The following is a 23,409-nucleotide window of genomic DNA, read 5'->3' on the forward strand; positions in this document are numbered from 1 at the left end:
CGATCCCGAGAGGGGCCCGGAGACCGACTCCTACTCCCACACACGGTAAGCGCTAATCTCCCTCTGTCTCTCACGTCTCCTACTGCCAGAGTGGAAATCAATGAATCAGTGATTGCATGCACACCTGGGGCTTTTAAGCCCGTGCATGGGCCACGTAGTGGTGTGTCTTAAAGAAATATCCACGTCAACTGTCCCAGTGGGATCAGTCCCCGTACATATGGAATATGTAACTGGGTGGAGAGATAGTCTCGATACGATAGAAAACGCCTTTCTAAATCATCTCTGGACTTAATGTGAAGCCAACTCTTTTAAGAGCTGTCTTTTGAAGCAGTTTGAGCTAGAAACTTTTACAAAAAAAAATAAAACACCGTGATCCTCACAGAGGCTGTTTCTATGGAGTGAGAATGAAACAACATTTGTTAGAAAAACAACAACAGTAGCAGTCGCTCTGCTATGACCGGGTCTGAACACAGATTGCTCTGGCTAAAGGACATTAGTTTACAGCCTGAACACGTATTTGCTTGATTTTGAAACTGATAGAAACATTTGAAATTGAATTCTTCCTCATGGTAGAAAAATATATCCACTTCAATTGTTGTCATAAAGACGACAGGTTGGTGTTGTAAAGTGATTTTTTACTGATTTACTGAGATCCAAGCAGCTAAAAGTCAGTGACTATCACAGGCCGGTTTTGTTGCAGTCTCTTACCTTGTTGTTTTCGAGCTTCTTTGGCTGCGCGTGCGAGCGCTTGCTTTTCCAGTTTTCTCATAATTTTCATCTGGGCAGCCTGTCGGGCAATTTCTGTGCACGAGAGATGGAAATTAAAATCTTCAGAATCTTCAAGTGTGTACATTACAGTCTTAAACCTTACCTTGTTTGTCTGAAAACATATTAAGGCTTTATTTATTCAGAAAAGTCCAGAAATGTGATCTCCTGATAAGTTACAACTGCCTAATGTCGATCTTCTGAGGTGATTGCTTTGATGTATGCCAACGGGTTCTTTCATGTGAAAAAGAAATCAAAGCATCAAAGCAATCATCTCTGAGGAAGACCAAAAATAAATCTTAACATATTATTAAAAATAAATAAATAAATAAAAGACTAAATTAACTTGCTGGAATTCCTTTAACTTCTAGTTTCCCAAAGTGTGGTATGGGTACCCCCAGGGGTACACAAATTGTTATGGGGGTACATGAATAAAAAATGAAAATTGGAAACTAGAATATAAATTGACCAGAAGTCAGGAGGCTCCATGCATTGCCACAAATTACACATTAGCTGATGTAAGACTACCCATGGTTACAGATTATTATTATTTTTTTTATTATATATTATACCTCAACAGAATAGATAAAATTCAGAAACAAATTTCCCCGTAGGGCTACATTGTATGTAACATTACATCAGTGGTTCCCAACTTTTTTGGGTTGTGACCAGTGTTGGGCGGTAACGCGTTCCACTGAGTGGAAATACGCGCATTATTTTTGTCTCCAAAAAGATGCATCAGTGATGCTAAGCTAATACTGTGGCTGGATTTTGACAGACTGTGACAGGTCAGCCAAACTACTGCACAGTATGTTGTTGTAAATATGCAGCCTGTCGCTGCTGCTGAGTCACTGCTAACAGCAGCTCATTAGCCTGATATGTTTAGCATTGTGTTGCTGAGAAAAATGCTGTGAATTAGTTTTTCCACATTTATTTTCATAGCATTTTCAACAGCAGAATGTGAACCTGGAATATGCACAGCTTACTTTACATTACTGTGCTAAGGCTGAAAAATTACTGTTTTAATTTTGGAGCAGCTGTTTTGTGCTTTATATGCACATCATTTATGGTTGTTTTATAGCATTTGATCAACAGTGGATTATTATATTGTTGCAGCACTAATATGAAGCTGTATGGACACAAATGACCCAAAAATAAATAATACATTCTTTAATTCTAAGTAACTCAAGAGTTACTTTTGCCAGTAACGCATTACTTTTTGGTGTAAGTAATCTAAATAGTAACTGAGTTACTTTGTGAATGAAGTAACTAGTAACAGTAACAAGTTACTTTTTTTCAGTAATTAGCACAACACTGGTTGTGACCCCATTTTAATATCAATTTTTTGGTGTCTCCATTGACTTTTTTTTCTTTCTTTCCAGAATTAGCTTTTGTTCATGTTTGTTCTTGCCAGTATTAGTGCACAAAGTGACAAGAATAATCAGCTCAGATATTTTTATTCTGCATTTTATTTTGAAGTAGATTTATATTTGAGAAAGTGAAAGTGTAGAATACAGGATTTTTTTTGTGTAAGGTGTTATAATTTGAAAAAGCAATAAAAATGAAAAAGTTTTAAAAATACATGTTTAATCAGTATTTTTTTAATAATAATTTCTTAGACATTTCACGGGACCCCACTTGAATTCCAGGCGACCCCACATGAAGTAACGACCCCCAGGTTGAAAAACACTGAATTACATTATTATGTTTTTTAAGCTTGCAGCAGTAGGGAGTACATGGCTTCAAGTTAAATGTCTGAAGGGGTACGGGACTGTGAAAAGTTTGGGAACCACTGCTTTAGCTGATGATCAAACAAAGTCTGAATAATTAAATGGCAACTCTTTGAGGCCAAAACCATGTCAAAAAGGCACAGTTTCAGACTTAATGCCCTTTCACAAGTGGGGTACAAATGAGATGTGTTCGACAACTATAAGCTGGGGAAACATTGAATCACAAAAGAGACAAAAAAAAAAAAACGTATCCCACGTTTGATTCTCTGATGCCTGCGTATTGGCCGACTGATTAACGACAAACACACACTTTGGACTAACAGATTTCTAGCTTCATTTCCTTCATTTCCTAACCTTGAGCTTCTAGTTTTCGCAAGAGTTTGACCTCGCTGGGACTGGGGCCCTCGGGCACCAGTGGGTCCCCTACATTAGGGGGGCGTCCCTTCCTCCGACGGTTGCCCTTGGCAGTTTCACCTGCAAACTGACGCTCTGAATTTGGGGGACGACCACGGCGACCTTCCATCGTCAAAATACGAGGAACGACCTCCTCTTCCTTCAACAGGCTCCAGTGCAAACCCTGAGGAGAACACAGAACAGGGATGAGCAACGGGGAGAAGCGGCTGCTTGATAATACAAGTCAATTCTCTAATATTATGTTTTGTAACATTTAAATCATAATCATAAGTTACACAATGTGATTCATAAAGGCATTTAAAAAAACATCTTAACACCCAATCTCTGTGGCTGCGTTCGGAATCGGATACTAAAGTACTAGTCATACCAAGCCTGACGTCAAAATAAGTATGTAGTGCGTTCACATTAGATAGTATGGAAAGATTGAGTATGCAAGAAATACCAGGATCTATACTATATTGGGACATTTTTGAAAAATGCACAGTGGGCACCAAGGTATCAAACGCGTGATTGATAATTAATTCCAATTATGACATAATTAAATTGTAATTGAGTTTAGATAAATGACTTTGTAATTAGTATTCATTCCCCTTTATTATTATTCTTCTACTATGTTATTTTTCTTCCTTCCTCTCAAACACGTCCCACAGTTTTCAACAAATTTCAACAATTGAGATATCAAACTTTTCAGAAAATTCTGCACTTCTCTGCTATGTTCCAGCTTTTTAAAAACTTTTCAACTTTTTTCCTCCTTATTGGAACTTTGAACCTCTCCATCGTCAGCCATTTTGTAACTGATTCAAACCATTCAACCTTTAACATGTTCAGCTACTACCACCAACCCATTACAACTTCTTTCAACCTATTTCAACCTTTTTCAACTTTTTCAACCTATTTCAAATTTTTCAAACTTTTTCAGCCTTTTCAACCTTTTTCAAACTTTTCAAACTTTTTCAACCTTTTCAAACTTTTTGAATGTTAAAACAAGGCTAATGCCAACGCTATGCTAATGTCAAAGCTATGATAATGCCAACGCAATGCTATTGCTAACGTAATGCTATTGCTAACGTAATGCTATTGCTAATGCTATGCCAATGCTAATGCGATGCTAATGCTAAAGCAATGTTAATGCTAGCGCAGTGCTAATGCTAGCACAATGCTAATGCTAACGCAATGCTAATGCCAACATAATGCTAATGCTAGCGCAATGCTAATGCTAGCGCAAAGCTAATGCTAGCACAATTCAAATGTTAGCGCAATGCTAGCACAATGGTAATACTTGCGCAATATTAATGCTAGCGTAATGCTAATGCTAGCACAATGCTAATGTTAGTACAATGCTAATACAATGTTAATGCTAGCGCAATGCTAATGCTAGCACAATTCAAATGTTAGCGCAATGCTAGCACAATTCAAATGTTAGCGCAATACTAATGCTAGCGTAATGCTAATGCTCGCACAATGCTAATGTTAACACAGTGCTAATGCTAATACAATGTTAATGCTAGCGCAATGTTAATGCTAGCGCAATGCTAATGATAGCACAATGCTAATGCTAGCACAATGCTAATGCTAGCGCAATGCTATTGCTATTACAATGCAAATATTAGCACAATGTTGATGCTAGTGCAATGCTAATGGTTGCGCAATGTTAATGCTAGCACAATGCTAATGCTAGCACTATGCTAATGTTAGCGCAATGTTAATGCCAGTACAATGTTAATGCTAGCACAATGCTAATGCTAACGCAATACTAATGCTAGCACTACGCTAGTGTTAGTGCAATGTAAATGCTAGCGCAAAACTAATGCTAGCGCAATGCTAATGTTAGCGCAATACTATTGCTAACACAATGCTAATGCTAGCACAATTCTAATGCTAGCAAAATACTAATGTTAGCACAATGCAAATGTTAGCGCAATGCTAATGCTAGCACAATGCTAACGCTATGTTAATGCTAGTGCTATATTAATGCTAACGCAATGCTAATGCTAGTGCAAAGCTAATGCTAGCACAATGCAAATGTTAACGCAATGTTAATGCTAGCGCAATGCTAATGCTAGCACAATGCTAATGCTAGTGCAATGCTAATGTTAGCACAATGCAAATGCTAGCGCAATGTTAATGCTAGCGCAAAACTAATGCTAGCGCAATGCTAATTTTAGAGTAATGCTATTATTAACACAATACTAATGCTAGCGCAATGCTAATGCTAGCGCAATGCTAGTGCAATGCTATTGCTAGCACAATGCTAATGCTATGTTAATGCTAGCGCAATGCTAATGCTAGCGCTATGCTAATGCTAGCACAATGCTAATGTTAGCACAATACTAATGCTAGCGCAATGCTAATGCTAGCGCAATGCTAATGCTAGTGCAATGCTAATGCTAGTACAATGCTAATGCTAGTGCAATGCTAATGCTAGCACAATGCTAATGCTAGCACAATGCTAATGCTAGCACAATGCTCATGTTAGCGCAATGTTAATGCTAACGCAATGCTAATAATAGCGCAATGCTAATAATAGCACAATGTTAATGCTAGCACAATGCTAATGTTAATGCAATGCTAATGCTATATCTCAGTGTTTTGAAAACTTTTCAACTTTTTGAGTTATTTCTCGTGGAACTTTTTGCTCTCTTCCACTTACATTGAAAGTTCCACCTTTTTTTCCCCTTATTGGAACTTTTATCCTCTCCGTCGTCAGCCATTTTGTAACTGATGCAAACCATTCAACCTTTAACATGTTCAGCTACTACCACCAACCCACTACAACTTCTTTCAACCTTTTAAACCCATTTCGACCTTTTTCAACCTATTTCAAATTTTTCAAACTTTTTCAACTTTTTCAAACTTTTCAACCTTTTCAAAATTTTTCAATATTTTTCAAACTTTTCTCAACCTTTTCAAACTTTTTCAACCTTTTCAACCTTTTTCAACAAATTTCAACTTTTTCAAACCATTTCAACCTTTTTAAAGGATTTTCACCATTCAAACTTTGAAATGTGCCAAAAATTCTACTCTTCATCATCACCCCTCCTCTTCATCACTAATCCTCTTCTTATGTGTAGTTTGCAGGTTCTCATCTAACACAAACAACTTAAATCCTTCACTGCTCTGCCATTTTTTAATGGATTTCCACCATTCAAACTTTGACATATTCAGCTGTTTGTTCACTTTCAACTCATACTGGGATTTTTAAACAAACTACTGTGTGAACTGGACTTCTAACTGGTTTAACTGGGTTTTCCTTTCAAACTGAAATTTATACACATACTGCTGTATAAACTGGACCTCTAATTGGTTTAACTGGGTTTTCCCTTCAAACTGGGATTTTTAAACAAACTACTGTGTGAATTTGACTTCTCACTGGTTGAACTGGGTTTTCCCTTCAAACTGGGATTTTAACACATAATACTGGTAAAAACTGGACTTCTAACTGGTTTAACTGGTTTTTCATTCCATACTGGGATTTTAACACATAATACTGTATAAACTGGACTTCTAACTGGTTTTAGCGATTGTTGCTAAGTTATTACAATGTTAAGGCTATTGCTAGGTTAATGCTATGCTAATGTAGTGCGACGCGGGCCAGCACATGCATCCTCACTTGCATTTTCTTCAGGAAATGCAAAAATTCTAGTTGTAATTGCCATGGAAATTCTATGAAAATAGTCAATTATAATTTAAAGCTAAACTGGGGAACAATGTTACAGTTCTATGTACATTTCAACACAATAATTATTAAAACATGTTTCATATCAAGCTTTCCCACATTTTACCATTAAAAAATAAATTAAAAAAATCGAGGGATATACTGACACAAAAAAGGCTCAGGTACCCATACCAAAAATATTAAAACCTATATTTTCATTGATTAGGAATCCTAAAAAGGTAACCAAAAGATAGGAAAGAAAATAGATGATAGATATTTGCTTTTAGTGTATTTTACAGCTGATTTAGGACCCGAGATAGTAACAGAAAGCTAACACAAGAGAAAGAGTAACTTGTATTAAGTTATTTATTTCAAGCTCATTAATTGTAATTGAACTTTGATAATAAAAAACATAATTGTATTACACTTTCTGAGGACAAAAGATGTGTAATTTAATTGTAATTTGATGAAAATGCTGGTCACTGTATTTGTAATTTAATTGTAATTGAACATGGATAATTGAAAACGTAACTGTAACTGAAAAATGTAATTGACCCCAACCCTGGTGGACACACTAGTCATACCCCATGATCCATTGCGTAGAATCATCCTGGCTTCAAGCTAAAAGTCAAACATTCCCTTTTCAAAATAAAAGCATCTCTTCTTTCTTCCATTAGTTTTTTAACACTTTTGTAAATAGGGCTCTTGCTTTGAAGTTAACCATAAATTTTGTCAGTAATTCAATGGTGGGTCTCCAAAAATCTCTGAAATGTCGGCATGAAATGTGTTTTCCACAAGTTTTATGGATCAAATGACCACATGTTGATATTCTACTTTGTCACTTTATCGATTAAAATGCTTTCAGAACTTTCAAAGGTGGAGAATCAACTGTGATATTTAGCCTCAGTGTGCTTCAGGTTTTTGTTGTTGTAGGTTAGAAATGCATCTTGGGAAACTTGGAAGTATACTTCAATGGGAACGGTCATCATCCTAATCCTACTAATAGTATATAATAGACAGTATGTACTCATTGAGTTTGTAGCGTATAGTACGATGTCTGCCATTTCGAACACAGCCATTGTCTTCCTCCTCAGCATCATTCTCATCAATTTTCAAATTCTCTTATCCAACCTTACACACGTCTTTCCTAATGCCTCACTTTCTACCAGGATTCACTGGTCACCTGTGGAAGTAATGTCGACTTATTATCACGTTTTCTCCATGCAGAGTGAGAGGCCTAAGAACTAGGACTACTGAGGGGTTGCAGCTGATTGCTATCCATGGCCTGACAGTGACTGCTGTGTGAAGCTGTGCCTGATGCTGGATGAGAAGGATGAACAGGGATCAGGGTGAGAAAAAGAGAGAGGAAAGGCAGTCACCTGGGGTTCTTCTCTGGCTTCATAGAAGTCACCAACCCTTATCTTTGCACTGAAGCTAAAATTATCACGCGTGATGCCACTTATTCCATTTCTGGATAGATACTACAGAAGAGAAAATAATAATGGCGTTGGTTTAGGCAGGGAAAAAAATTGCGAAATGAGCGCACATTGAAAAAGCAGCTGGGAGGCACTAAATAAAGGTAGTCTATGGTTACAGTGAGTCTGTGCAGAGCTACTACTAATCAGTATAAAAGCCAAGGCACAAAAAAAGAGAGCAAAAAGCTCTTAGGAGAAAAAACAACTCTGACCTTGGGGTGCACAATTCAGGCCCTTTCTTTATTTATCTGTAGCATTGCTGGGCTTTTATTGCGTACTGACTCGCAGTAAGTGACTGGTACTGCATTGTCATTTGTTTGCACTACTACACTCAAAGGCAATTTTCACCAATCGATGTAAGACAAATAACAATACAGTAAATAAAGTCCAAATGAGGTCAGAGTTGTGCATCCCAACACTTGTTTTTCATCGTTTTCTCCAAGAGGAGGAAAGGCGTGAAAAGCCGAGTAAATCTAGGAAAATCATCGCTCACTAATGGGGTCAGGGAAAGCAGGAAAAGGGTGATGTAGGAGTGGGAGAGGGAGCAGTGAAGCAGAAATGCAAGACAAATCCTGGTACACAAGCATCTTTGAGCAATATAAATGAGCAGTTTTCAAAACAGGAAAAAGACAAACATCCCATTTTTAAAGAGGCCATAAACTACTCTCTCCTCCATGACTCTGACTCTAACCTCCAATAGAATATCCACTACTCATATAATTGCCCAAAAATGTTGTTTTTTGTATCATTATGGTGGATTAAGTTGTCGCTAAGTGAGGTCGACTACCTTCATCACATCTGGATACTGTCTCAGCTTCTTGCCACAGGGAGCGTAGTAGGCCACCTCCCCCTGAGGCCGTCCAGCCACGGATTTAATTCTGGTTTCTCTCCGCCACCTTGGATTTTAACCAAGAAAAAACACAATCCACACAATATTAGGTGTATTAACTTGATGTTATGTGGAACCACATGTTTTGTCGCCAGTACATACCCCAACTCCAGAGGTGTCATCAACTCTTCCTCATTCACTGGCCTCTTCCTCTTTGCTGAGCCTGTGAAGTCAGATTATTACAAACTACTTACAAACAGCAGCAACACAATGAAACTCTAATTAACTTGGGTAAGTTTTTACCATGTTTAATTATCTCGTTTCTTATTATTTCCTCCAGCAAAGAAGCAATATTATCACCAGCATTTATTTGTTTGTTTGTTAGCAGGATAGACTCCTGCTTCTACCCAATGCACCATGGGACTACGGATGGTTTATTTACAACTTCGGCTGTACATTATTACACACTGTCCCACTCAAATAAACAAATAAATGAATAAATACAATAACTGTAATTGAAGAGGCCATTACATTGTGGAGGGGGTCCAAATTAATATACTAATCCTGAATCAGTTTTCAGAAAACAAAAAATCTTTCTCTCTAATCATTGGAGACATTTTTAAAATGAAATCTTAGATCGTAAATGACCGATTTTTAGGAAATTTGACTACGTTATGTTGGGTTGGTTCCTAAACTACCTCACAGAGTTAATCTGGATTAGATCCACACTATGCATTTAATTGCGAGTTTGCCTAAAAAAATGAGGGTGTCCATACAACTGTATCGTTATTGATGGAGATATAAATGTATTCTATCTAAGTCTATAAAGTGTGAATGATCATAGTACCATCATCAGGATCACTGATCTAGATAACTGCTTGGGGTAGGTTTGCACTATCTGAGTGCTCTTATAATTATAATGATTATTATCATACAGGTAATAATTTTATGATTATAATTATGATCAATATTTTGTTCTATTGGTGTTGTATGATTACATGCATAGCAAAATAAATAAAATAAGGTTTTCGGTTAAATTGACACTGTACCCCTGTAGTTCTGCAGGACAAAAATAGTCTTGTTTGTGAGAAATGCAACGATTCCAGAAGCTGTTTGTGGCTGGAATTGTTCTCTAATCAATTTGTTTGTTAGCTGAGCTGCTGGAAAGTCAATTTGCTTTTAAGTTCAATTTACTTCAAGGCTGACTGATGGCTTTCCATACAGTGACTTTGTTACACATAACTAATGGAGACAGGTAAGCTAGAGCTTGAGATTTTATTATGCAAACAGCCTTTTTTATGGAGTTCATACACAATTATTATAACAAGAAAACAAAAAAAACTAAATAATTGTTTGATCAGAAGCACATATCAATAGTCTATGTATAGAAGATGTTACCTAATGGAGAGTCGAGGCTGTAGGAAGAAGAACCAGGAGAGCTGTGATAGGCCAAGGCACTGGAGCTGGTGGCGATGGTGGGGGTCTTGACGACCTGTAGGTTTAGGGGGGAGCAGCTGGTGGCGATGTGATTGGTTGAGGTGTTCAGTAGTTCTTGGCCTTTGGTTAGCCTGCGAGGAGTCATCGCCTTCTTAGACGATCCGGACGGCAGCAGCTTTGACTCCTTCATTTTTTTCCCAGAGATGTCACTGTCTGAGTTGCTGTCAGACTCTGAAATGTCACAACAAGGGAGGTCAGAAGCGACCATCGTTTGGAATTCTACTTGACTCTTATTGAAAAATGTTTGAAAAACTTTTTCAGCTCTGAATAGAGGAAATAATGTCCACGTGTTCAGATTATGCTGCACTACATTCAATTTGATTTTATCAGACAAAGAAAAACAATTAATCCAATGAATGTGATTGTTGGTTACAGTCTTTATGTTATATTTCATTATCTGTGTGGTTTTACAAAGCAAAATGTGCATAACATTTTCACACAGAAAGCACCAGGATTGGGGTCAATTACATATTCAATTATCCATGACCAATTACAACTCAATTATAATTAGGGTAACTGGCATATTTTCCATTTACAAATTAAAGTTGAAATTATTAATTTTCCCCTGAAAGTCAATTCCAATTACGTTCTCAATTACTAAAGTTCAAATTCAATTAATCACAATTACCGACCTCTTGTGTTATCTTTCTGTTAACATCTCTTAAGCTGTAAAATACATTAAAAATATTATCTATCAACCAATTTGTTTCTCACCTCTTGGTTACCCCCTTTAGGCTTCATAATCAATGAAAATATTGGTATTAATATTTTTGGTGTGGGTGTCTGAGCCTTTTTTCTCTCAGTGTACCCCTTGATTTCCTTATTTTTTTTTTATGGTAAAATGATTTTGAAGAGAACTGATAGGTAGTGGGAAAAGTTGATATGAAATGTATTTTAATAATTACGTATGTGTAAGCCATAGAACTGTAACTAATATTTTTAAATTGTAATTGACAGTTTTTATCAAATTTCCATGCCAATTACAATTACAAAGTCCATTATCTGAACTCAATTACAATGTAATTATGATTACAACTGCAACATAATTTTTCAATAAAAATTACAATTACTAGTGCAGTGCCCGTAGGAAGTATGTATATATTTAGCACTGTAATATAGGCTGGCATACATCTGCAGCTTGCTGAGAGAGAGAGAGAGAGAGAGAGAGAGAGAGAGAGAGAGAGAGAGAGAGAGAGCGAGAGATGAACTTTCTTCTATTGATTCTTGTTATAATATTTGTCAAGCAGTGCCCATACCTGCTGGATTGAAAGGAATCACTTTTAGGTTTTTGAGTGTCTCACAAGCCTCTGAATTATCAAGTTATTGTCTTTCGTCCCCAGCGATTATTTCCCATTTTTGATACACTAGAACAATACCCGTCAGGAGTATGTATTCATTAAGTGGGAGCTTTAAGAGAGTTGTCAATTATGGCCAACTGAGTATGTGTTTGAAGGTTGGATGTACAAAGAGGTGTACAGTACATACTCTGTACTCTGTAGTGTTATAAAGGGGTTTATTTGTGGGTGTAAAGTAAAAAGGTATGTGCGAATTTCCTGGTTTAATTCTATGGGACATGCACATGATAAATGTTTTTGACATTTTTATATTTTTCTTGTTTGGTGTATTTTTCTGTAATGTATGTTTTTGGATTCATTATGTGTACTTTTGTATCTATCATTTGCCTTTTTGTGCATTTTTTGTATAATTATTTTTTGTTGCCATTGTAGTGTGATTCTGGAGTCATTTTGTGTATTTTTGTATATTTTTTGGTGTAGTTTTGTGCATTTCTGTTGTCATTTTGTGTATTTTTTGTATAAATATTTAGTTTTGTGTATTTTGAGTCATTTTCATATTTTTGTTGTTGTTTGGTGTATTTTTTGTATGTTTTATCAAGTAATTTTGTGTGTTTTTGGAGCTTTTTTGTATATTTTGGTGCATTTCTGTTGTCGTTATGTGTACTTCCTGTATATGATATTGTTTTTTGCTTTATTTTACTCATTTAGTATATTTTTATTATAAATACCTTATGTGTGGTGAGGGCATGTTTTGAGGTGTGTGTGTGTGTGTGTGTGTGACACTCCTGGTTGCCGTATGGGACTCTCCCAACCGTGGGTTCTCTCTCACACACACACGCGCACGCATCAGCCGCGTGCATATACATAATCCATCACAGGTTGTTGAGAGAAAAAAAAACGGACCAGGAAGCAGCATGAAAAATAAACGTTTTGCAACACCAAATAAGTCGCAACGGCTCTGTGTGCGTTCAGCATGTACATCCTGGCACTCTCACACACACACATACGCATCAGCCGTGTGTTTGCGTGTTTACATTATCACTGTTCGCATCTTAACACAGAATAATATAAGAAGAGACACTCACCCTTGCGCAGAACAAACAATAATCATCGTGGAGCCATAGTATGGACCCATCCGCTCACAAAAAAGTTACTTTCCTCTGTCTGAAGAACCAGATAGTTTGTGATATGGTGCCGCTGGGCACAGTAATGGAGACAAAGGAGGAAGTGGACTCTGTGACCCACGATTTAAAGGAAGTTTGGGATCATGGGAATAATTTTAAACAACCATGAAATATTAACTTAAATAACTTTTGGCAGTACAAAAACATTTTTACTATTGACCTTTTTTAAACCCAAACAAACTGCGACACAGTGACGTCGTGAACCGGTGACCCAGAACCGGAAGTAGAGCGCTCAATACCACGCTCAATACCGAGAGGGCACCGTAATCTTGAAATTAAAATTAACGTTAACGTTTTGCAACACCAAATTACTTCAAAATAATGAATGCACACACTTGTGGTATTTGGAAGCCGTTGACATTTGCTCCACAAACACACACACACACACACACACACGCAGACCTTTCTTGCTTTATAGATAGATAATGACTCCAACCCTGTAAAGCACTAACCTGACAGACTCTCATCAGAATCCTCCTCATCTTCTTCCTCCTCAAGGTCGTCATCCTCATCGTCATCGTCGTCTCCTGAATCGTCTGATTCCTTGTTAGCAGGTAGACCTGCTGTGGGGTTACACGTCCCCGGGATTCCTACTCCTGGAATTCCCACTCCAGGTATACTGACTCCGGGAATTCCAATCCCGGAATCTCCTCCCCGAAACAAGTCTACAAGGGACTGCACCAGATGGTTCTGGGAGAATCCCTTCCAGGCAGCTAAAGGGTCCGCTTGTCCATGTCCCAACCCAGAAGTCTGCCCCTTGGCCTTCTGGGTCCTGTTCTTTCTGGATCCGTGACCTGCGGCATGTGGTGAGGTAGTGGAGGGCTGTGTCGAGGGCCCGGTCTGACCGGCTGCTTGGGTCCTGCTCGCCCCTGTGCTCAGATTGACAGGCATCGACCCAGAGTCCAGGTCGCGTAGAGGAGACTTGCTTTGAGAGGCAGATTCTTTGCGAGGTTTGGTGATGAGGGCCAAAGGTGCGTCCTGAGTGGTGCTTTGGATGACTCCGTTGGGGTGGTGGGGTTCTGGGAGGCCCAGCAGGGCACTGGAGAGGAAGAGGTTGGAGTGATTGTTGTAAGGTGGAGGAGGCGGAACGGGTGGCAACGGTGATGAGGAAACACATATCCTCTTGGAAGTTTTGTTTGGCCCCTGCTGCTGCTTCTTTAGCTCCGGTGGGAACGTCTGCCCTTGGGACATGAGATTCTGGGAATACAGTAGGGAAGAAGAACAAGGCGAAGAAGAAGAAAAAGAAGAACAAAGAAAGGTTAGGGGGGATAAAATTGTAAAAGAAAAAGGACAAAGTGGAGTTGCTCTAGCTGTCAGTTCACATCAATGTTGATTGTTTGAGCAGGTGACAAAACTACAATGCTGAACACTGGTACAGTTAACTGTGCCGAGGCTTCTCTTGGGGAAACAAAAAAGCACATAAATGCAATAACCAAAGGCATTGTTCCGGGCTGAGTTCACAAAAATACACACTGCATATCTCTCGAAAATTATAATTACTTGTCTGCACATTTGCAAAGCTCCATCATTATCATTGTGTGGCTGGGCATGTTTGTCTTTCTTTTTTTTTTCACACTCATGACACTTTTGTCTCTGTCTGTGTTTAAGCAAAAGGTACGTTTAACTTTTAATATTGCACTTTCAACTGAATGTGATACGAAGTGAAACAAATCAATTTCACAGACCATGAAATACAGTAACAGTGCTGAAACCACAGGGGGAATCAGGGCAGTTGTAAACTTCTCTGTACGGCTGAAACAAAAACGGGAAATGATTTTCAAAGAAAAAGCGACTCTCAATTGGTTTAGCTTATTGATCATTCATATTTCATCTGGATAAATGTGATTTGTGCCGTCAAAAACAAATAAAAATGCCAATTTTACAGTGTTTCATTTGGATTTAGGTTACATAAATAATAGAGTACAATTTGTGTGCAGCCAACGTTGGCTTCTTAGTAGTAAAGTGAGTAAAGGCATTGACCAGCTCGTAGAAAAACTACTTTCAGCAGCAGTGGAGCAAACGTAACCAAAGTAAATGATTAAAAAACACGTATAAAAAGCATGTTTATAAATGGATGATACAAACGGATTAAAGAGCTGTAAGCACTTATGATAAAGCGCTGAAGCATATTCTGCAATGTTGAATGTAGTGAATTAAACTATGAATTTGTGCAATTCACTACAAGTCTTTACTGCAGGGTTATCAGCGTTGAATGGTCCCATAGTGCATGTTTTAAGCATTCCTAATGATCATTACAACTTAGTAATTAGCAATTTGTACAAATGTACTCATTAACTACCGCACAAAGCGACAAAACATTAACTTATACTCAGCCTGTTTCCTCTCCAGGCTCAGAATTGTCACTAAACGGCAAATCAATCGAGGTTGTTATTAGCTATTTACATATCTACATGTTATTTATCTATTCCTTTTAAACCCTGTGCTGCATTTTTTATTAGCTTTTTCTTTTTTACAAAATGTGTAGTCTATGGAATCAAATGACAACATTGCTGTTTTTGAAAAAGGTCTAAACACCATCACCTTATTAAATAATAAGCAAGAGTAAAACATACGTTACAGTAGTTCTACCTTAATAAGGGTATTTGTCATTATTAGAGCATTATTGCTTTGCATTACTACAGCAGGAACACAGAGAAGTGGTTAAACCGGCACTCTGATTGTATCTAATCGCTTGAGAAATTCAAACTATTATCAACAGACATCCACAGACACTATATATTTACCAAAAGTGTGTTGAGTCACCTTTAACCATGCCATTTAAAAGCCTCATTTTACCCTTCAAGAACAACGTTCTCATATTTCAGTGGAATCAGCAGCTAAATGAGTAACCGCCCTGCAGCCAACCAAGAGCTCAACAGATCATTCTGGTAAACATCCATTTACAAGAACACAGTGCTGACTATTTCATGGGAAATATAATATTAGTAACAAGGGCTGAGGAAGTTTACTCAGATGTTGAAAGTAGTCACATCAGTTTAAACATTTGCACTCTTTTTTAGAAGCTAAAAATCCCACATAGAGAATAGTTTGCACTAAATCACTCATAGAAATATAACCGTGAGGATGTACTCAGCCATGTGCCATATGCTATTGTCCTTATTTGAGGTTTGTAAGTAGTGGGTGTTTTTTTTTAACTTGGTAAAAGCACTTTGAGCTGCATTCTTTGTATGAAATGTGCTTTTTATGAATAAAGATTGATTCAATTTGATTTGATAACTATTTATAGCTGTTTGGATACTATAAATGTGCACAAGGTTACACTGCATTGGTACCGGGAATTCACTATAAAGGGCCCTGCACCAAATTGAAAGGAAAGTATAATTGCTCACAAAAATTGTGGAAATTCCCTAGAAAATGTAATCTAAAAAAGATGAAGTGGGAAACCTTGGGTGTATTAGATGACCAGGGATAGTAAACATTGTATAAAAATAGATGCAAAAATTTGACTGTGCTATAAGGTTTTCACAAAAAGTATTAAAAAAAAAAAAAAAAAAAAAAAACTGCATGCTGGGTAAATCCCAGCTCACATTAATTATCATTTCTAATTTATCTACATGTGTGCATTGGGTCAGGGTGCAGTAAAGATAACAGAAGAAAGATGCTGAAATTGACCAATGTGGGAACAAAAAAGCTGAAGTCTCGACATCAATGCACAGCTTAGTTTGATATTTACAACAGAATAACTTTTACATTGACAATATTGAGTTTTCCATGTAATAATGGGAAAAAAGGTGAAATTTCGCATTTTCTATGTAATCGTGGGAGATAAAATGTACTCATTGTCCATGATAAATATGACAAGAGACACAATAATCAATATATCTGCACATCTAAGGGTGAGAAACATGTTTTCTTCCAGTTTGTTTGCTAAATCTCAATTTACAGCTTGACGTGTGATGCAGTGGTTGCAGATGGAGTAGCATTATTTATGTGGTGTTTTCTGATTGGCTTACCTGTTTGAGCCTGAACTCATTGATCTGTGCGAGCGAAGCTTCCAGAATTTTCCTCTTGCTGGATTTGGCCGTGCCAGCAACTGCGAGCTTTGGTGGCTTCTGCGAGCACTTCCAGGAGGAGCTTGTTACAGGTGAGGACAAACCAAAACTTTTTGGGGAAGTAGACAGCGGATGTGTTGAGCGAGGAGGAGAGGGGACGGAGAGGGGCTTAGGGGAGGAGCAGAGGGACAGAGTCAGGTGCTGCGGGGAGGAGGAAGGCAGAAGTTTGGGAGGTTTGGGAGAGGCGGTGTTTGACGGCACTGCCTTGGGTGAGGTGGTGAGAGCGATGGGGGAGGAGGAGGGGGACACCTCCCTGCGGGTTTGTGTGAGGAGCGGCAGGGGTTTTGAGTTGGCAGCCAGGCCAGTGGACTGGATCACGCTAAAATGTTGCTGTGGCCCCTCCGTCCGGGACCTGGAGCTGTGCAGGGCCAGCGGCAAGGTCTGGGACAAGGCGGGTGGGGACGCAGAGCAGGATAAGGGCACAAGGGTAGGGGGGTGGGGGGAGACCCTCAGGGTATCTCTCTTGTCCTGGGACTTCCCAGAGGGAGGTCTGTCAGTCTTTGTGGTTCCAGTGCTGGGTATCAAAACCTGGAGAAGAAATGAATAAAATCCTGTTAGAACAAAGGAAAGCCCCGGGGAAAAATAGTTTAATCTAATTTATTCCTCATTTTGAGGATTTTTCTTTTCTTTTTTTTTCAGTAGAATGGAAGCACCACGCTGTATGGTGCCTCCATTCCATGAACATTTTATCGCCAAGGGCCACAAACTTCCTGCTTTGGACTTTAACTTTATATGTGAATATTCATTGGTTTTTTTTCAGTCCTTAATGTCCCCTTCCTCCTAACACTGTGGTTTTCAAACTTTGAAGAATTAAACATTTTCTGTACCCCCCGTCGCAACAAAATTTTAACTAAATGGGTAAAATATGAAACCTTGAAAAAATTGTGACTGTTCTTCTTCAAAACTCAGAAATACATCTTGTACGTGGGAAATATTGGGGGAGTTGTGCAGAAGGAAGATAACATCTGACCCTCTGAGACATAAACAATGGTGAGATATATATCGGAAATATGTGTCTTAGAAAAAATGAGTTACTGTTTAAGAGTAAACAAGGTGGATTTTGATAGAAAATAGAACAAATGGATTAGATTTACAAAGACACCAGCATTTAAATGGTAAATGGACTTGATTTATATAGCGCTTTATAACCACACTGAAGCAGTCTCAAAGCGCTTTACATATCAGCTCATTCACCCAATCACTCTCACATTCACACACCAGTGGGACAGGACTGCCATGCACTGGGAGCAACTTAGGGTTCAGTGTCTTGCCCAAGGACACTTTGTCACATAGTCAGGTACTGGGATCGAACCCCCAACCTCTCGATCAGAAGACGACCCTCTACCACCTCCACCAGGATAATATCACCCTTTTTTGTTGTATAATAAAACAAATGTAAACTGATAACTGTAAACCCGTGTACACTATGACCTGTTGCCATGCTTGTTGTTTATTGTTCATGTATATAAGTGGAAAATATAATAAAAAGCTTAATTAATAAAAATCTTCAATGTGCAACAACATATTTTAGAACTGCAATGATAAAGTTCTTTAAGTGACAATATATTTTGTTCTGTTTTCCACTGACCTTTGTTTTCTTCTTCGTCCGCTTCTCATGCTCCAATAATACACTTTGTTTGTCCTCCTCTTCTTCATCCTCCTCATCGTCGTCATCATCTTCATCGTCCTCGGCTAGGTCCTCTATATCACTGCTGAGGGACCCGTCGCTCGAGCTGTCCGAGGATGTGCCTGATTCACTGTTGCTCGCCAGAGAAGCGTCTGTATGCTTCTTTCGTGGCCTCTGATTTGTTCAAATAAAAATAAAAAACATGAAAATGAATCACCGTGGTATGATTCTACACACTTTACAGATCAAATCACGATCAGGCGACTGACCTTCTCTTTAGGCTTCTGAGTGGTTTTTTCTTTTGGCTCTGTGGTGTTGTTCTGCGGGCTGCTACGGTGGCTGTTGGAGTTTTTGGTTGGTTTACTTGGTGCCTGTACGGGAGCAGGACTCGTGGAGAAGCTCCCCGATTGTGTGCTTGGAGGACAGGCCCCGCTGCCATTCACTGCACCATTCACCCCTGAAAAATACAACAATAACAAATCAGCTCTGTGAAAAGGAACGACGGAAAAAAACTGAGAGTGAATAACTTTAAAAAATAATAAAGATTTATATATGTATCGCTTCACACTGACTGCGAGTGGGAAGAAGAAGCCCAACGTTAGTGGTTTGCATAATGAAAGATAAATTAAAAGATGTGAGGAAATTAAAGGAGTGGATAAGAAAAATTAGGGAAAGGGAATATGAGGAGGGTGGCAGAGAGAAGTTACTAGAATCACTAAGTAAGTGCTACAAAGATCGACTCTGAGAATTTCATTATAAGAAAAAAGAGAATCTTAAACGATGGTGGGAAAAACACTAAGGAGATAAAAGCAAGTGAATGCATGTTTAGGAGAGTTTTGTACCTTTCTGTGGGGTGTGGCTGTTTTTACCAGGCAGTCTGATCTGAACAGGGCTGGCACTGTGATTGGGCTGTATGTGAGGGGCGAAGAATGGAGGGAAGCCAATAAAAGAAGGGAGAAAGGCGGCAGCTCCCCGTCCATGGGCTTCAGCGGCTCGCCACCATTCTGTCGGAGAGGAGAGGGTTGGATTAGGAGCGCATTCCCATTCAGACCAGTTCTCAGAATGTAATTGCCATCTTCCGTACCAGAGAGGGCTCCTAGCTGGGGGTGGGCAGCCAAAGCAGCTGACATTCCCAGAGAGCCAAGGCCTCCAAACTCAGGCCTGCCTGCACCAGCAGTGTAGAGCGCTCCAAAGGCTGGGTGGTTGACCAGAGGGAAGGCACTTGACAATGTGGAGCCAATGAAGGGCTGCTCTCCCGCCGCTCCAAACAGACGTCCTGAGAAGGATCCAAACATGGGGGAAAGTTGTTATTTGTTATTAAAAAAAAACTAATCTTACACTTAAAAACTTGAAAGCAACTCTTGTTACAATGCGGGGTCAGTGGTGGTACCAAAGTGACCAAGCACTCCAACCTGTGTGCGTTACTTTCTAAACATGACGTGCCTGCACTTGAAAACCCTCGGACTGAAAATATTAACTGTCACGAAAAATTATTTACATTGATTTATTGTGACCAAGCGAAGCACTTCAGTGAATTTGTAGTTGGTAATGGTTCATCCATTACATTTATAATACCGGCAGGGGAATAAAACATTATTAAATTTGATTACTCACCTGTTTATGCATAGAATTTTATTACGTAGTAGTTTCTGTGACAAACACAAAGATAAAAAATGTTGCCACTAATCAAGAGCCCTGAGTGAATGTCACCTTGTCCACCTCCTTTCCTTCTTTAAAGTCAGTCCATGACAAAGTCGAAAATGTTCATTACCAAGAATCCCCATATTAGTACCAATGTTTTGATGCATAAATTGTTTCTGGGTTATGAATTCAGATTTACATCTACGTAAAATATCAAAGTCCAAAAATAGAAACGTTAAAAAAAAAAAATAAAATGTCATTTTTGCTCCAATTTTTAGCGCTAATCTCAAGCCCTGAGTGAATGTCACCTTACAGCAAGGTATCAATGGTCCACTTCCTTTCCTTCTTTAAAATCAGTTTTTTTTTTTCAAAATCCTCAAAAATTCATTTTTTTTTAACCAAAAATTCAACGACCGGAGGTTTTTTTTTCACTACCAATGTTTTGGTGTGAGAATGGTTGGTGGGTATTGCATTAAAAGACCTACACCACTCTACACATAGACAGACAGACGGACAGACGAAGAACTTGATGACAATACCCTTCGGCCGAGGCTAAAAAGTAGCAATCATGTTCAGAAACCCTTTTTCTTCTTAATGTTTCAGCGTAAAATCGTCGTCATGTTTGTCGCTATTTTTGTAATTAGGAAAGGTAATTTTTGTTAATTTAATTTCCCCAGGAAAAGTTTCTGCTGTTAGTGACAGATTGCAAATGTAAGTAAATTGATCAATAATGAATTCAATTATGTTTTTTACGATCATCATGTCTAAACCTTCACAGTCAGTTGATTTCTTGTTTCCACAGTTTTTTACAATTTTCCAACAATTTCATCTTTTTCCACATTATCAAGAAATGTACTGTTTACATTATCTATAATTATATCTTCTTGTGTTCTATGTATTATTTTAGGTATTTTTTTTAAATTTTAGATCCTACACTTGCAAAATATTGACAGAACTCATCTGTAATCTTTTTCTTTTTGGATATTTCAAGATTATCCTTGACAAAATAATTTGAGTATGCGCTTTTGATTTTGTTTTCTTTAATAATACTGTTGATTATTCCACATGTCGCCTTTGCGGTGTTTCTGTTCTCATTTAGTTTGTCAATTTAATATTCCTTTTTTTTTTTTTTTTTCATAACAATTTATTTTTATACTTCTTATACCGGTTTTCTGCTTCTTTTGTTTTTATAAAACAGCGGTAGATAGTCCTTCTTTTTACAAGCATTTTTTTTCATCCCTTTTTGTGATCCATGGTTTATCTTCCTTTTCTTGTTGTAATATATGATTTTACAGTTTTTATGATACAACTCTATTACTTTTTCTATGAAGGAGTTATATGCTGTTTACATCATTTACATAAACTGCATCCCAGCTTTATTTTTTAAGGTCTTCATTTAGTGCCTCCAGGGCTTTTAATGATCCGTTTCTTCTGGCCTGTGTGGTGCTGCGTTGCGTTATTTTATGATTGTGTTTAAGCACTGAAAAAAAATAGGCAGATGATCACTAATATCAGTCATCAAAATCCCACTCATGATCATTTCTTCATTTTCATTTATATTTGTAAATATGTTGCCTATTACAGTGGCACTTTGGGACGTAATTCTGGTTGGTTTTGTTATCAGAGGGAAAAGGCCCATGCTGTTAGAAGTCAGCTGTTTTCTGTTCATTCAAATTTTCTAAATTGACGTTAAAATATGAAATGCTTCTTGTTTTTTCGTAGTCTCAAATCTTTCAATTATTCTTTCCATGAACAACTCTGTTTTATAAACACAACGTACCAATATATTTTTTGGCTGTTGTAGATATTAGTTCCACTGTTATCATTTCTATTACATTATTTTCTATCACAGTCATCTCAAGACAAGGCAAATACTGTATATTTGTACAGTACATTTCATATACAAAGCAATTTGCTGTGCTTTACATGATTCAAAAGTGCAAGAGAAAACATGTAACAGTTTAAAAATTCACAAGAACAATAAAATCAGCAGTAAAACAGTTTAAAATCAGCAGTAAATATGTTAAATCAACAATAATTTCATTAAAAAATCTTCCTTATAGTCATACGCAGTAGAGAAAAAGAATACCTTGGTTTTAAAAATGTTCACATTGAATGCTGACTTCAGCTCTGCTGGCAGTTTGTTCCACTTCTTTGCAGCATAACAACTAAAAACAGCTTCACCATGTTTACTGTGAGCTCTGGGCTCCACTATCTGACCTGTGTCCATAGATCTGAGAGACCTGCTGGGTTCATTCCTGACTAACATGTCATTGATGTATTCTGGACCAAACCCATTCACAGATTTATACATTATTTATTCAGAAAAAGCAACATAAAGAATCAGACTTCTGTAGCACCTGCAATCCTGTAAAAACTCCCTGTCATTCGGTCTGAATCGGAAGAACCAATCAGATGCCTTCATGTTTCGTCCTGCCCACGCCCCCCTCTGTCCCTCCCTTGTGACATTGTTCCCACAAATATTGATCATAAATGAGAATCTGAATGGCCTGAGAAGTGATGCAGAATTTATATCCATCTGTGTTTCTATTGGACAGTTCAAGCTTGTGGGGGCGTGGCTTGGAGTGGGAGGAGGGGGGTAGAGCCTAGAGGAGGTCTTGCTAGCTCAAATCATGATAACTTTCCTACTTTGCAGCCTGCACCTTTAAATGTTTCTCATCACTGTCAATTTTACTAAAGCTTGAGCAAAAATGTATTTATTAATTAAAATGTAGTTAACTATAATAATTATACTTCAATGTTTTGTGTTTGTTTATTTAGATTTGACAATACAAATAACATTGGTACCAAAACTTAGGAAAATGTCTTATTTGTCTTTGTCAGGCTTTTACAGTATTAACAAAAACTAACAAGAATTATATCCATATCTAATTTCTGTCAAATTTAAGGATTTAGAAAAAGTACTTTGGGCTTTAAAAAGATAAACATCCATTTGACTGTAAATTAAACATCGAGAAACGACTTTTTGTTGTTAGATTCTCTTTGAAATACGCACTTAATCATTGTGTGAAGCTGCGGCTCAACTCCAATAAACTGACAACACATCTCATTTCACAGGATCAAAAAATTATTTCGACACAGAAGGGGGATTTTTAGCTTTGATCTACAGCAACTAAATATCCTCACTTTTTATCTAATGTCACTATCTGTGCAATTTTACCAACTTCAGTACCTTTGGTGTTCAGTTGATGCGCCAGGACTTT

At 37.9% G+C, this 23,409-nt stretch overlaps 1 protein-coding gene across 20 annotated transcripts in view; it reads right to left on the bottom strand.

The window, feature by feature from the left end:
• Window positions 1-23,409, bottom strand: part of LOC114454333 (bromodomain adjacent to zinc finger domain protein 2B-like) — a 109,151-nt gene that overhangs the window by 26,360 nt on the left and 59,382 nt on the right. For 12 of the 20 annotated variants that reach the window (XM_028434745.1, XM_028434798.1, XM_028434771.1 and 9 more), the window contains 12 exons: window positions 19,629-19,820; window positions 19,387-19,548; window positions 18,814-19,001; window positions 18,506-18,718; window positions 16,819-17,445; window positions 13,297-14,041; window positions 10,267-10,536; window positions 9,031-9,091; window positions 8,827-8,935; window positions 7,944-8,045; window positions 2,850-3,072; window positions 709-801 (listed from right to left, as the gene is read on the bottom strand). In XM_028434745.1, the coding sequence (XP_028290546.1) occupies window positions 709-801; window positions 2,850-3,072; window positions 7,944-8,045; window positions 8,827-8,935; window positions 9,031-9,091; window positions 10,267-10,536; window positions 13,297-14,041; window positions 16,819-17,445; window positions 18,506-18,718; window positions 18,814-19,001; window positions 19,387-19,548; window positions 19,629-19,820 (2,985 nt within the window). The remainder of the gene's footprint in view (window positions 1-708; window positions 802-2,849; window positions 3,073-7,943; window positions 8,046-8,826; window positions 8,936-9,030; window positions 9,092-10,266; window positions 10,537-13,296; window positions 14,042-16,818; window positions 17,446-18,505; window positions 18,719-18,813; window positions 19,002-19,386; window positions 19,549-19,628; window positions 19,821-23,409) is intronic. The other 8 variants (XM_028434876.1, XM_028434861.1, XM_028434824.1 and 5 more) reach the window with 3 other exon arrangements.

This window comes from Gouania willdenowi, chromosome 3 (assembly GCF_900634775.1).
Source record: "Gouania willdenowi chromosome 3, fGouWil2.1, whole genome shotgun sequence".
NCBI classification, from domain to species: domain Eukaryota; kingdom Metazoa; phylum Chordata; class Actinopteri; order Blenniiformes; family Gobiesocidae; genus Gouania; species Gouania willdenowi.